This window comes from Heloderma suspectum, chromosome 4, assembly GCF_057233095.1.
Source record: "Heloderma suspectum isolate Gila_16-S chromosome 4, 16-S_ref, whole genome shotgun sequence".
Taxonomy (NCBI): Eukaryota; Metazoa; Chordata; class Lepidosauria; order Squamata; family Helodermatidae; genus Heloderma; species Heloderma suspectum.
Genome location: NC_139461.1, coordinates 212,637,639 through 212,653,409, shown reverse-complemented (window position 1 = coordinate 212,653,409; position 15,771 = coordinate 212,637,639). Strand labels below are relative to the sequence as shown.

Below are 15,771 nucleotides of genomic sequence, written 5' to 3'. Positions count from 1 at the left end.
CAGCCGCCATTTGCGTTCATTATTCTTCGCTGTCTTAGTCTACGTAAATATTTATGTAGACTAAGACAGCGAAAAATAAGGAACGCAAATGGCGGCCGCTGTAGCCGCCGCCATTTGCATACGTGTTTTTTTTTGTTTTTTAACCCAGACGTGATAGGCTACGTAAGCCTAAGTCTATGTAAAAAAAAAAAAAAACGGACTGCAAATGGCAGTGGCGGCAGCCGGTCAGAAGACCAGCCGCCGCTGCTGCTGACCGGAACATCCGCCCCAGGTAAATCTCATCCCGGGGGGGATCTGCAGGGGGGTGGCAGGCCATTCCGCCACGGATTTCGGGGGGCAGAATGCCAGTGCATTCGGCCTCACTGAAATCAGTGGCGGAATTCTCCGCCATCCCTAGTGCAACCCCACCTCCCTTTCTGTTCCTCCTGTTCTTTTTGAACAAGTTATATCCTTCAATTGCTGTATTCCATTCATGAGGGTCATCCCACCAAGTCTCAGTTATACCTATCAGTATCAAGTCATAATTTTCCTCTTGTATTAAGTGTTCAAGTTTGTTCTGTTTGTTTCCCACACTCTGGGAATTAGTATATAGACATCGAAGACCATGTGCTTCATAGTCTGGCTTTCTTCCTACATGTGTCTGAAGACTATTATTGGGCGCTATTAGAGCTGTTCTCTCCGTTGCAGTGCATGAGCCTACGTCCATTGTTACCCCCAACTTTACATCTCCCTTCCCCTTAGGATTCAGTTTAAAGCCCTCCTGATGAATTTCTTCATGCTGTGGCCAAACACATTCTTTCCAGTCTTTGTGAGGTGCAACCCGTCCCTTGCCAACAGCCGAAATAGACATTGATCCCTCTAGTTCCTATCTTTGACAGTGTACAGGAACTTCCTGCACTATTCTATATACACAGGGCCAGTTCGCATGCAGCTTAAGCCATGGTATGTGCCAGGCATGATTTGATCTGAATAATCACTGTCCAGGTGTGTCTTGCCATGTCATCTGGACTCAGCTGGCGTGACTTGTTGGAGCGTTAAATAACCCAACTACAGCCCATGGGTTATTTGAAGGTTGTTTCACCTTTCAACAAGCCATGCTGTCTGGGTTTAGATGACACAACAAGTGATAATTATTCAAATTGTGCCCAACATGCACTATAGCTTAAACAAGCCACTGTGGCTTGTTTAAGCTGTGGTGATAGTGTGAACCAGGTCATGAAATGCCAATCAGCCAGGTTTTCCTGAAAGTAGTGAGATCCAGTGTGGGTTTGCGAAGACAGAAAAGCTCTGCTGCATAACAATACAATCAGTCACTGGATCAGGGGAAATGCATAGAACCTCTTAAGTCTTCAAAACAATACAAGCAAGGACAAGCATAACATGATCATCGTTGGTATAGATGCTACCTTGACATCAGTAATGTCAAGAATATGCTCCTAAGGCAGCAATACTAATTACACTTTCAAGGAAGATGCCCCATTGAACACAGTGGTATTTACATCCAAGGAAAAATACATCGGATTGTTCTGCATGTCTTCCAGTTTGGGACCTAAGTAGACTGCACTGCCTTGATGGCTTTTTAGCAAATAACGCAGTGTATAAATGTTAATAGATACAAATAATAATAGATAAATAGAGCAGATTTAAACTAGGCTACAAACAGTTGAGAAAAATGGTTGGATTTATCATGAGCATGTGACTATTATGCTGTGTGTAGGATTTCATCTTTAGAGTATGGAACAAAAATTGCCACAGTGGTGTTCGCCAAATATAGCTTTGCATTTGAACCTCAAACAGCTTATGAATCAAATGCAAAATTATTCCAAAATGAATAGCAATCACTTTTAGTCCATTGTTGGAAAGGCAAAAAATATTGAAGTTAGTGATATATTAAAAGATTAACTTTGCCTCCAAAACATGTGCAGCTATGACAATTTGATATGGGAAAGCAGAATGCGAGAATTAGACATACACATCCAAAACTCAATTAAGAAGATGTTGTTATTCTTTAGTGTTCCAGTTGGCAACTCCAACACTTATCAAGGGACAAATCATTTTGTGACATCTGAGGACCATTGGCAATCTGAGAACATTTGAGCAATCAGTAATAATTTCTGTAGGAGGATCACTAGAAATTCTCATGTTACGGAATTCATGTAAAGCTTGAATCCCATCAGTATTTGATTTATTTCTTTTCCATATCATTTCTACACTTATTTCTTTTCTATATCATTTCTACATCTTTGTCATCTAATAACAGATGACAAAGAAAAGGCAGAGGTGCTCAATTCCTACTTTGGCTCAGTCTTCTCCCAAAAGAGGGTCTATGACCCCCCGGCAAAGGCAAAGAATGGCTGAAGGGGCAGGATTGGAGCGTGAGATAGACAGGCATATGGTCAAGGAACACCTCATTACTTTGAATGAGTTCAAATCACCAGGGCCAGATGAACTGCATCCTAGAGTAATAAAGGAACTGGCAGAAGAACTCTCAGAACCATTGTCTATTCTCTTTGAGAAATCATGGAGGACGGGTAAAGTGCCAGATGACTGGATGTTGTCCCTATCTTCAAAAAGGGTAAAAAGGAGGAACCTGGGAACTACAGACCAGTCAGTCTGACATCAATTCTTGGGAAAATTCTGGAGCAGATTATACAGCAATCCATCTGTAAGCACCTTGAAAACAATGCTGTGATTACTCGAAGCCAACATGGATTTGTCAAGAACAAATCCTGCCAGACGAATCTGATCCCATTTTTTGATCAAGTAACCTCCCTTGGGGACTGTGGGAATGCTGTGGACATCATATACCTCGACTTCAGCAAAGCTTTCGACAAACTGCCCCATGATATCCTGATGAGCAAACTAGCTCAAAGTGGGCTAGATGAAACATCGATCCGGTGGATCCACAGTTGGCTACAGAATCGGACTCAAAGAGTGCTTATCAATGGGACCTTCTCAAACTGGGGAGAAGTAATGAGCGGGGTACCGCAGGGCTCGGTCCTGGGCCCAATGCTCTTCAACATTTTTATTAATGACTTAGAGGAGGAGGTGCAGGGAATGCTGATCATATTTGCAGATGACACAAAATTGGGCAGGATAGCTAATACCTTGGAAGACAGAAACAAAATTCAAAGTGATCTTGATAGACTGGAGAGCTGGGCAGAAAACAACAGAATGACATTTAATAGGGACAAATGCCAAGTTCTGCACCTAGGAAAAAGAAACCAAATGCACAGTTACAAGATGGGGGATACGTGGCTCAACAACACTACAAGCGAGAAGGATCTTGGAATTCTTGTTGATCACAAGCTGAATATGAGCCAACAATGTGATGTGGCTGCAAAAAAGGCAAATGCTATTTTGGGCTGCATTAATAGAAGCATAGCTTCCAAATCCCATGAAGCACTAGTTCCCCTCTACTCAGCACTGGTTAGGCCTCATCTGGAGTACTGTGTCCAGTTCTGGGCACCACATTTTAAGAAGGATGCAGACAAGCTGGAGAGGGTTCAGAGGAGGGCAACAAAGATGATCAGGGGACTGGAAACAAAGCCCTATGAAGAGAGACTGAAAGAACTTGGCATGTTTAGTCTTGAGAAGAGAAGACTGAGGGGAGATATTATAGTGCTCTTCAAGGACTTGAAAGGCTGTCACAGAGAGGAAGGCCAGGATCTCTTCTTGATCATCCCAGAGTGCAGGACACGGAATAATGGGCTCAAGTTACAGGAAGCCAGTTTCCGGCTGAACATCAGGAAAAACGTCCTGACTGTTAGAGCAATACGACAATGGCATCAATTCCCTAGGAAGGTAGTGGGCTCTCCCACACTGGAGGCCTTCAATACGAGGCTGGACAGCCATCTGTCAGGATGCTCTGACTTGGATTCCTGCATTGAGCAAGGGGTTGGACTTGATGGCCTTGTAGGCCCATTCCAACCCTACTATTCTATGATTCTATGATCACCCAATGGCCAAAGCTCTTTGGGTAGTTCACAAAAATTACAAAACAGAAACGTAATATAAAAACTTTAACATACAAAATTTAAAAACAATTTAAAACAAGGAACAGTTACAGTAAGATAGCAGGACCTGATAAAACAATTGGCATATGATAGTTTTTTTAATGTCATCAAATGCCTGGGAATAGAGGACAATCTTAACTTGGCACTGAAGCGATGACAACATTGGCCCTAGGTGGACCTCAGTGGGGAGAGCATTTCACAATTGGGGGCTACCGAGAAGGCCCTCCCCCTTACTGCTATCCTCTGAGCCTGCCTCAGAAGAGGCACTCGGAGGACGGCCTGAGATGATGAGCATAGCACATGGGTAGATTCATACCAGGAGATCAATTGCATCAGGCATTGCTGTCCCAAGCCATGTAAGGCTTTATAGGTCAAAACCAGCACCTCGAATTGGGCTTAGAAACATACAGGCAGCCAGTGCAAGTGGGACAGAATTGGTGTTACATGTTCAGACCTCCTGGTCCCTTCTATCAATCTGGCTGCCACATTTTACACAAGCCGCAGCTTCTGAGCCATCTTAAAAGGCAGCCCCACCCATGTAGAGCGTACTGCAATCATCTAACCTGGAGGTTACCACAGCATAGACCACTGAAGCCAGGCAATCCCTGTCCAGATAGGGGCATAATTGGGCCACCAGCCAAAGCTGATACAAGGCACTCCATGCCCCTGAGGACACTTGATTTGATAATGTTGCCAGGGCCCAGGTGCAGTGGCCACATTGTTGACCATCCTGTTCCATGTTATTATGGCCTGCTAGGGTTGGCAGAGAATTTCTCCATGAATCTTCAGGAGGCCGAGTGCCGACGCATTCGGCCCCCCGAAAGTGTTGGGGAAATTCTCCGCCACCCCCCCCCCCCCCAGGATGAGACTTAACTTCGGCAAATGTCCCTCTCGGCGGTGGGTCCCGGCAGCAGTTCGTCGGGGGCGGCGGCCGGTCTCCCGACTGGCTGCCGCCGCCACCATTGCAAAAAAAAAAAAAAAGTAAAGTTAAAAAAAAACCACACCCGTGATACGCTACGTAACGATTTACGTAGCCTATCATGGCTAGATTTCCAAAGTCAGCCATGATAGGCTACGTAAATCGTCACGTAGCCTATCACGGGTGACTTTGGGGAAAAAAAAGAGTGCGTACGCAAATGGCGGCGCCCATGGGGCGCCGCCATTTGCGTTCCTTATTTTGGCGCGTCTAGTCTACGTAAAGATTTACATAGACTACGGCAAAAATAAAGGCACGCTATGGACTAGACGTGCCAAACTAAGGAACGCAAATGGCAGTCCCCATGGGAGCCGCCCTTTGCATACACACTTTTTTTTTTTTTCCAAAGTCACCCGTGATAGGCTACGTGACGATTTACGTAGCCTATCATGGCTGACTTTGGAAATCTAGCCGTGATAGGCTACGTAAATCATTACGTAGCCTATCACGGGGTGTGTGTGTGTTTTACTTTTTTTTTCGCGGCCGGGTAGACGGGGCACTCCTACCCCGCCTGAATTTCGCTGGCGAGGGATGGGGCGCCTCCCCCCCGCCTGAATTTTGGCCGGGCAAGGCAGGGTGCCTCCCCCCCTCACCTGAACTTCAAGGGGAGAAGCAAAGCACCTCCCCCCCACCACAAAGCAAGCTGCAGGACAAGGTAAGTCCCTTTCGTCCATCCCTATGGCCTGCACTCTGAATTGTGTATGGAAAACTATATGAAGCCAGTGTGGATACTTGGGTTTCCCAGTGAGAAATAATGATAATGGTAGACCAGCTTTCCTGAAAGATAGCTTTCCTACCATTGCCAGTCATCCCTAGTAATGCCAGCCGTAGGGGAATGAGAGCACACTCTCACTTAATGTGGGGTGAAAGTGACACCCAACAAGCTTAGATATCAGCCTGTGTGAAGTATTCTACCTTGAACATGCCTTACTGTCCTGATATAGACTGAGTGCTGGCTCTTTGAAAGCAAATAGAGGGATCAAAGCAATAGAATACTCAAGTTGGCAAGCAAGTCATCAAGTACACAGATTTCAGTCCAAGGAAGTTTGGTCAAAATCCAGGCAGAAGTCAGAACACAGGTAGACAGGCATTGAAAATCAGACAACAGCAGGAGGGATCAAGATAACAGGCAAAAAGTCAGACACAGTAAATCAGTCAGGTATATTACTCAGTTCAGAAGCAGGGTCAAGAAACAGTCCAGGGCCAGTAGCATGGAGCATCCATCACAAAGCAAGGCACAGAAGACAAGACATCATATACTGAACCCAACAAACCCACTGTTCTCAGCAGCATTCAGGTTACCAGTGAGAGCTGATATAGCTAAAGCTACTAGAGCCCCACCCTGTGCTCAGCTGCTTCCCATTAGAGGCTTGTCAGATGTCCTCTTCATGAGGAGGGCCCAACTTATGAGTAGACCTCTCCAGCAAGCACTCCTTTACCTGACAACCATCCTATCATGGACCTTACGGTGCAGGCATTCCCAGGGGCTAGGTGGTGGCTCAGCATCTTCCTCTGCTTCAGAAGCTGAAAACTCTGCCTCTCTGGGAGGCAGATTCAAATGCATCACCCTGAGGGTCCCAGACCATCTGGGCTAGTGCCTGTGTCTCCTGAGCAGCCAACTGGCTCTGAGGGTCCTGGCTCCTCCTCTGAAGATGACTCCAGTGATAGTATGACACCTAGGACCATGATATGTTACAAACTTTTGCAACACACAGGTTCATGAAAGACATGCCAGGTTCCTCACCAGATGAGCTGATGTGGAAAGGTTTCCCTGACAATAGAACGAAAACTACTGCATAAGGGAAATGCGTTTTGGAAGCATGCTCTGATTTGCTTGTGGTGGGCTCTTCAAGACGAGGATCATAGAAATGAATCTGTTTTAGAATGTTTGGTGATGATATTTTAGTAACAGAGCATGCTTTCAGTATAGGCCACTCACATTATTTAATTTACAAGGTCACATTTTTGGATGGTCTTTCCAATGATAAGCCCTAGTCTTGCTTTGAAATCTTTGACTGTGGTTTGTTGTGCCCATAACCAATTCCATTAGCCTATCCTCTAGGCGATGGGAAGGGTGTATTTTATAAGCAGTCCAATATTCAGTTGTTGTTCTTGTTGCTGTTGTTTTAAAAAAAGATGGACATACATTGAGAAAAAAACTGTGCATATATCTGAAGTGCTGTCCTTGTCTCATACAAACAAGTATCTTGTCCCTGGCTTTTAAGCTTTTGCTATCCCACAGTATATATCCCAGTGCTGTTTCACAATCTACAATAAATGTGATCTCCAGGAATTGGGGAATGAATAACTTTATAGTCTGCTGTAAATCATTTTTATTGATGATGTGCAATATGCTATCTATGTAGTATCTAGCTAGAACTGGGTAAGTGTTAGCTATGTCAGAACCTGGCTCTAAATTGCTGTCCAAGGCTGCTACAAACTGATCTGTTGCCTAATAATTATTAGAGTTGCATCTACAGAAGGAACTAGTCTTTTAAACTGAAAAAAATAGTTTATTTTCTTGTTGACCTTTTTGTTGCTCTCTTCGCAGATTAACCAGCCAAATTCACCAACCTTGAGTTTAGTCTTAATCACTTCAGTGGGACATTATGGTCCAAGGACTTCTGGCTTATTAATTGAGTCACTCATATATATTATGTATCAATAAGGTTTGTTGCCTATTGTTGCCTACTGTTTCCCATTTTTATTTCATTTGTTTTTATTATATAATAAAGAGAAACAAAGTAATCCCAAACAAATGAGGTCATAATCCATGGCAACAAACCTTATTGATAAGGTAGCATTTGAGATACCCTTCATTTGTTAACTTTTTAGCCCACCCTGACATTCACAGCAAAAACCTATGCCTGTCTCCTTAGAAGTAAGTCTCATTGAGATTAATGGTCCCAGGTATAGGATTACAGTCTCACTTGCTTTTGGTGGAAAAAAAAAGTGTCCAGTAATGATTGATTCTCATCATTCATACACACACACACACACACATATATATATATCTCACACCCTAAGAACCCCATTAACTCTGAACAGTGCACAGACATAAAATTTTCCATTTGTTCCTTGTGGGATGAGAAATGCAAATAATAATTTATTCAGACACTAAGTCAATGCTTACTAGGAGATTATAATTTTATAATTTGTATAATATTAATATAGCAACAAAGGAGTAATATCATGGTGTACTTTACATTTCTGTTTATACATAAAATGATCTGAGTTAAGTTAAAGTGCCTTTTGAATCGTAGTGGCACCTTGTACTTCTATTGGTGAAGTATCACTGAAGCATTCTATTAATTTAAAATACCTCTATTTCAGTGTGACCCTCATACAAACTTAAATCCTGGCCTATTGTATTTTCATTAAACTCTGGTTAATTCCTTGGGATTACTTCATCCTCCTCTTCACAGTGTATTCAGTGATGTGATACCTGGGGATAAAATCATTCTCTGTGTAAGAACCTTATGCTATCATAAATTCAGCAACAGATGCAGCTATGACACATTGGCAGGCTTGTATAAAATAATGAGATGAAACCCATCCAGTGCATAATTAATATGCTTAGTATTTATGCTTATATTTCACACTAAAACCTAGCCCTACCAAACGGAATTACAATAACCTAGAACTAATTATTCTTTCTGCATGCACATCTTATTATAGAGAGAAATCAAGCCTGCATATCATTACGTGTGTGTGTGTGTGTGTGTGTTGTAAGTTAAAATACTGGAGATATTACACAGTGGAATTCCAAAACTCTAATGCATGTGAAATTTATGGGAGGATTCAGGCTAAAGGTTAGGACAGACACAACATTTGAAGTGTGAGGGAAGTGGTTTGTACAAACATTTGCTCCCCTACAAATAAATGTTTCAAAATTCACTGCATTTGTTTTTAGGGTTGCTAATGTATGTTCAAACCACTTTCAGCAAACTTTAGGAAGCATTCCTATTGGGATAGGCAGCTGCCTCTGAACTCAGAGGCGACCACCTATCCAATGCAAGGCAGGCAGAGCACAGAGGGGATCTTCGCCAGCGCTCTTCAGCCGCCCTGCATTACCAGCTAGATGGCCAATTTCAGCTGTCTAGCTGGAGCAGTTTGGAGCATGGGGGGGGGGCAGCAGGATGATGCATAGAAGTGTTATAATGATGCTTATGCTGTCCCCACCCTCCCCTGGGAATGCCCCCTTTCATCCTGCTCCACACTGCTCTTATGAGCATAGAGCCCAGGATGATCCACGCCACCTATGAAGTGGTGGTTGGGGCAGGGAGGCAGTTTTCTGGGAACTGACCTCAGAGCACTGGCTCCAAGGTCAGTTCCTGAAAACCGAAAAATCCTATGGCCATCTAGCTGCTATCTAGGGGCCATAGGATTGCACCCTTAAAATGTTACATCTTGTCTTCAACCTTGGAACTGAAAGAAGTGTATTCTCATGACTAGATATGTATGGATTTTGTGAAGTCCATTCCATCTGCACTTCGTGGATTGTCAGGTTCATTTTGTTCCATTGTCTGTTCATCAGATTTTTTCCCCCGTTTCCCAATCTGCACAAATTCGCACTTGCGCAAATTCACACTTGCAAAAATGCACAAATCCCACAAATATGCACAAATCCTGCAAAAATGCACAAATCCCACCCCAAAAATGTGCAAATCCCCCCAAAATGCACATTTCATGCTTTAGCCTATGGGAGAAATCTGCATTTTTGGCCAGTTTTTTTATTTTACATATTTTTCTACAACTAAATTTGTGTAACATTCCAGAAAGTTTTTTTTAAAAATGCCCCAGTCTGCAAATCCATGGAAAGTATGAGACTCAGGAAAAGCCGGTCAGCTGTTGAAACCGTGGGTCAGATTCATAGAAATCCGTACTCATTTGATGTCAATGCAGATTTCTCCAGTATCCCTACTCATGACCCCCATCCTATCCCTTTACTTCTATCCATGAAGTAAACCTTGGAACTAAACATACTTGTGAGGGCTTGTAACAATGGTAGAGCTTCCATTTGGCATCCATGTTCTTGTTGGCCTCCATTGTCCCCCAAGTCTCAGGGAACAGCCCTTGAAAAGTGATGCGCAAAACCAGTGTTAACTATACCTTCTGACATAAAGACCCTCCTTGTATTACTATACAAAGAAGAGAACACTCAGCAATGACAGCACAGACATAGCAACCTTTAAAAACAAACAAACACTTACTTGTAGCCTACTTTGGATAATGTGCTGGATACTGGCACAATGAATTAATTGCACACTTAATCGTTAAGTGCAGCCCAGCATCTAGACTGCCCCCTCTTCTCTTGGACTAGAAGAGCCAATGTTGCAGGCCTGTGTTTTGGAGCCCTGCCAAGGATATAAACTCTATTTAATATATCTGTTATGCTTCCAACACCTGTGTGAAGCCTGAATGAGTAATCAAGATTCAGCAGACAATACAGATCATAGGTATTCAGCTGTGGAATGTGAAAAAGCTAGGAGTGTGAACAGGAATTTATATGTGCAAATGGAAAGAGCAGTACTATAAAAACCAAATTATGATGCTCAGAATTAACATTTCCAAAGTTTTTGTCACTGGGGAAATGCCTGGTAGAATGCAAAGTAGAAATGTTTAGCCTTTTAGGAACTTTATTGTAAAAATTGTAGGCTATACAAACTAGGAGTATGCTTTTAAACTGATCCATAGTTTTAACTTTTACACTGTTCTGTAAATGTTGCCACATAATAATGCACTTCTTTTCACAGTGATAAAATCATCACTGCTGGAGAGGCATTTAGAGAGTGTAGCAGTGTATATCATGAAATGTTTACAAAATAAATACATGAACGATGCAGCGTATAAAAATTATTGTGGCCTCCAGGGGAAAGTGCCCAGTTTTACTGGCTTATTCAATCACTATCATGATTGTATCACCTCTGGCAGACTGAAAATCACCAAGGTCATCCAAAGCCTGTTTGAGTGAACAGTGCCATGGTTCTATAGTGTATTCCCAGTGTCCATGATCAGGCTGATTAGGCCCAGGTTATGAGGAGTGCAATGTGAAAGCACCTTTAGAGACGTCAACACAATTTGCAAAATGAGAAAGGGGTTGGATCAAAAGTAGGGATGTCAGAAAATTCTGCCACGGATCTCGGTGAGGCCGAATGCCAGTGCATTTGGCCCCCCGAACTCTGTGGTGGAATGGCCTGCCACCCCCCCCGGATCCCCCCCGGGATAAGACTCACCTGGGGCGGATCTTCCAGCAGCTGTGGCGGCAGTGATCGGTCTTCTGACCAGCTGCCACCACCGCCATTTCCAGGCTTGTGTAAAAAAACAAAAAAGACATGATAGGCTATGTAAAGACTTACGTAGCCTATCATGGCTAGGTTTTTTAAAAAAAGAAAAAAAGACGTGATAGGCTACGTAAATCTTTATGTAGCCTATCATGGTTGGGTGGTTTAAAAAAAAAAAACGCATACGCAAATGGCGGCTACGGCCGCCGCCATTTGCGTTCCTTCTTTTCACTGTCTTAATCTACGTAAATATTTACGTAGACTATGACGGCAAAAATAAAGGGGAATACAAATAGCGTAGCGGGCACTATTTGCATCCCCTTTTGATTCACTGTTTTAGCCTACGTAAAGATTTACGTAGGCTAAAACAGTGAATGAAAAAGGGATGCAAATAGCGCCCAATACGCTATTTGCGTTCCCCTTTTCGCCGTCATAGTCTATGTAAATATTTACGTAGATTAAGACAGTAAAAAGAAGGAACGCAAATGGCGGCGGCCGTTGAAGCCGCCATTTGCGTATGCGGTTTTGTGGTTTTTTGTTTTTTTTACCCAGAGCCCTCCGCGGCTGGAAATCCGGCTGCGGACGGCTCTGGCCTGGCCGGGCCAGGCCTGGCCAGCTGCTCCGCAGAGCTGCCACGGAGCACAGCCAGCCATTGGAGGATTCCGGGGGGAGGAACAGAGCGCCTCCCCCCTGGCCAGGATTCCGGGGGGAGGGACGGAACGCCTCCCCCCCCACCATCAACATAATCCGCGAAAGGCAAGTCACTTTCATACATCCCTAAATTCAAAAGGTGGTACACACATATGAAAAAAGGACGGGGAGAATACTAAGGAAACATTTTATTCAGCTATTTATTTAAGAGCCTTTCATGTGTTGGGATCCAGAGGTGAGAGTCCTGTCATAAATATTCAGTGTAAAAGTTAAATAAAATGGAATATGTCTGTTAAGTTACAAGTTACCTTGTCACAGATAGGAACGTAGGAAGCCGCCTTATGCTGAGTCAAACCATTGGTCCATCTAGCCCAGTACTGTCAACATTGACTGGCAGTGGTTCTCCAAGGGTTCAAGCAGGAGATTTTCCAGCCATACTGGAAATGCAGGGGATTGAACCTGGGACATTCTGCATGCAAAGCAGGTGTTCTACCACCACGGTATGGTCCCTTTCAGTGATGGCAGAGGTAAAGACTCTTTTTTAAAAATCAACGAGTATTCAGACTGTTGATTAGCAGCGTAGTTGTGTAGTACTTCTTTCAAGGACTGCATACATTAATGACATTAAGGGAGCAATCCTATCTGCCCTAGACAGCATCGGAGAGGTTATAGGATATTTTGGATTCTCAGATTCAAGGTCAGAGACAGACAGCGCTCCAAACTTGGACTGGGAATCTGTGTTCCGATCCCCCAACTCTGCCCCCTCGTAGCTAGTGTGAAAAGAACTGCACTGGCTGTTTCTCCGAGGTCAGGAACTCACCCTGGGAGGAGGAAGAAAGTGGTTATTTCGGTGGGCAGGGAGTGGAGAAGACTGCAGAGGCCAGGATACAAGCTATTCTGAGGCCTCTCCAGCCTCCTTCCCTCCTTGGGAAGAGGGGGAGTCTGCCTCAGAGGAGGAGGCTGAGCACTCCCCAAGTCCCAGGGAGTGACTACACCAGAGGAAGCAGAGACCTTTGATGAAGTGCCAGGCTGCAGCAAAGGTCTACTTGTGAGGGAAAGGACTTTTCAGAAGTAGAGGGCTCTCCTTATGAGGACGACTCTCTGAAATTGAACAACTGCAGCTGCGGCTTGCGGGGGACTCTAGCAGCTCCTGGATAAAAAGCCCAGTAGAAGCTTGCAGAAGCTGCTGAAAGCAATGTCTGGGGTTGACTCTGGCACCAGCCTGTTACCTGCCTGCGGACCCAACCTCCTGTTTGGCCCCTGCTCTGTAAGTCACCTTGCCCTGGACTTGACTACTCTCTCTGTATAACCGTTTTTGTCTGTACTGCCTAGCTTTGCTATTTGCTACTTCAGGTCTGACTAGGACTGTTTGTGGACTCTGGCTTGGCTTGCCCCTCTCTTCTTGTACCTTTAGCTACTGATTCATGAAACCCCAGCCCAACCTCAGCACCTGTGAGGGAAATAGGACGAAAAATGACATTTCATCCCCTACAAGTTTTGTCTCTCACACTCACACACACGCTGCCCACATGCGCACAACAGTCAGTCAGCATTCCATGGCCACTGAGGAGACTCTAATCTGATTGTGCTGCTTTGGGGGTACCCTCCACCTCAGGTGTTTTTAATACTCTGTTTACTTCTGCAAACCTTGGCATCCCCGCAAGACTGCTGATACCTTTCTTTTGCCTGTGTTTGGTGCTGTTTTGGCTACATAAGGACCAGCACTCAGACAAGTGAGTTAGCTATTAGTATATAAAAGTGGGACTTGCAACAAAATGGTGTAGTGTGGAGTTTTCCTGTTCAGCATTCCAGTCAGCCAACTATGCCCTTTTCTAGGATATTCCTCCACCGCCACTACCAGTTTGCCATCCTCCTCCTCTGCCCCACCAACAGACATGCAGCATTCTGTGGCAGCTGAGCATGCTCAGTCCCTACTGGGCTGTTTTGGGGTCCTCCCTGGGTTCCCCCCACCCTGCAAAAAAGTCTCTTGTACTTTTGCAAAGCTTGGGGTTTCACCAAGCTTCCCAGTATCAGTGTGTGGATGGTCCTGTTGGGGCTACATAAGGATTGGTACTCAGAGAATGAGTTTTTAATTCATATTTAGGATGATAAGACATGTGGAACACATGAACAGTTGGTGTGTTTTTGTTGTTTTCAGAAATGCAACCACAGGGGAGCATAGGAAGTGAGGGAGTATGCTTAATCCTTTTCCTGTGGAATATTTTTCTGTGCAAAACTTAGGTTTTGTGAAAGACGCGGGAATATCCTATAGAGAGAAGAGCAACTGGGGAGGGGTATCTTGTTCAGAAAGTGGCCCAAAGAGTTAAGAACTTCCCCCCTCACTGCTGCTCTAATCAAATTTATATCCCCTCTGCACCAAAGCTGCATTTCAGATTACACATATATCGTAATTATACAAAGACTATAGAAGTTGTTCACATGTCCCTTGCTTCTTGTATAGTATCGGGCTGAAGACAGAGACAGCCTTCTCATCTCAAATATTCTCATATTGGTTACAGATAGATAGAAGGATGGGTAGAAAATCTCCACCTCAATTCTGTCCAATTTCTACTGTAACGTAGCCGAGTCTGGGCAGCAGCTGGCAAAATCACTAAGCATTAATTCATGTTATAGATAGTAATTTCTAAAAAGCTGTTCAACTTTAGTTCCCAAAGCCTGGTGAATATAGGAATTTGAGGCTGCCCTCCCAGGAGGGAGGTGGGAGGAATGGAATAATAGCTAGAGCTAAGTGCAACTTCGTTTTCTACTTTGAGTAGCAACATGCACAGTGTGCAGGATTGGTGTCAGTCAGCACCTGGCATGCTTGGGCTACTGGGCTGCTTGGCTACTGAAGGGAAGCAAAAGCCGAGTGTAGTCAAACGCGTACCCTGGATTTTAGGAAAGCTGATTTTCATAAACTCAGAACAATGATCAGTAAGGTCCCATGGCAAGCGATGCTAGCGAGAAAAGGAGTCCAAGATGGGTGGGAGCTTTTAAAAAAGGAAATTCTCAAGGCACAATCACAAGCAATTCCAACAAGAAGAAAAGGTGGAAGACAACAGAAGAAGCCAATGTGGCTTCACAAAAAGCTTAGGGATGACCTGAAAACAAAAAAGGACACATATAGGAAGTGGAAAGAAGGCCAAGTAACAAAGGAAGAGTGCAGGCAGATAGCACAGAATTGCAGGGATGGCGTCAGGAAGGCTAAAGCTGAGAATGAGCTGAGGTTAGCAAGGGATGTTAAAAACAACAAAAAGCCTTTCTTCAGCTATGTGCATAGTAAAAGGCAGAGGAAAGAAATGGTGGTTCAGCTATTAAATAAGGATGGCAAAATGATAACAGATGACAAAGAAAAGGCAGAGGTGCTCAATTCCTACTTTGGCTCAGTCTTCTCCCAAAAGAGGGTCTATGACCCCCCTGGCAAAGGCGAAGTACAGGCTGAAGGGGCAGGATTGCAGCTTGAGATCGACAGGCATATGGTCAAGGAACACCTCATTACTTTGAATGAGTTCAAATCTCCAGGGCCAGATGAACTGCATCCTAGAGTCATAAAGGAACTGGCAGAAGAACTCTCAGAACCGCTATCTATTCTCTTTGAGAAATCATGGAGGACAGGGGAAGTGCCAGATGACTGGAGGAGGGCTAACGTTGTCCCTATCTTCAAAAAAGGTAAAAAGGAGGAACCTGGGAACTACAGACCAGTCAGTCTGACATCAATCCCTGGGAAAATTCTGGAGCAGATCATAAAGCAATCCATCTGGAAGTACCTTGACAACAATGCCGTGATTACTCGAAGCCAACATGGATTTGTCAAAAACAAGTCCTGCCAGACAAATCTGATCTC

General features: G+C 44.1%; 1 protein-coding gene across 2 annotated transcripts in view; it reads left to right on the top strand.

The window, feature by feature from the left end:
* Positions 1-15,771, top strand: part of TNNI3K (TNNI3 interacting kinase) — a 268,089-nt gene that overhangs the window by 26,240 nt on the left and 226,078 nt on the right. Inside the window, exon 1 of one of the 2 annotated variants that reach the window (XM_084852223.1) lies at positions 12,927-13,194. The exons of the other annotated variant lie outside the window; for it this stretch is intronic. Within the exon in view, the coding sequence (XP_084708349.1) occupies positions 13,123-13,194 (72 nt within the window). The 5' untranslated portion in view covers positions 12,927-13,122. Of the gene's footprint in view, positions 1-12,926; positions 13,195-15,771 lie in introns of those variants that run through there. 2 annotated transcript variants of the gene reach the window in all.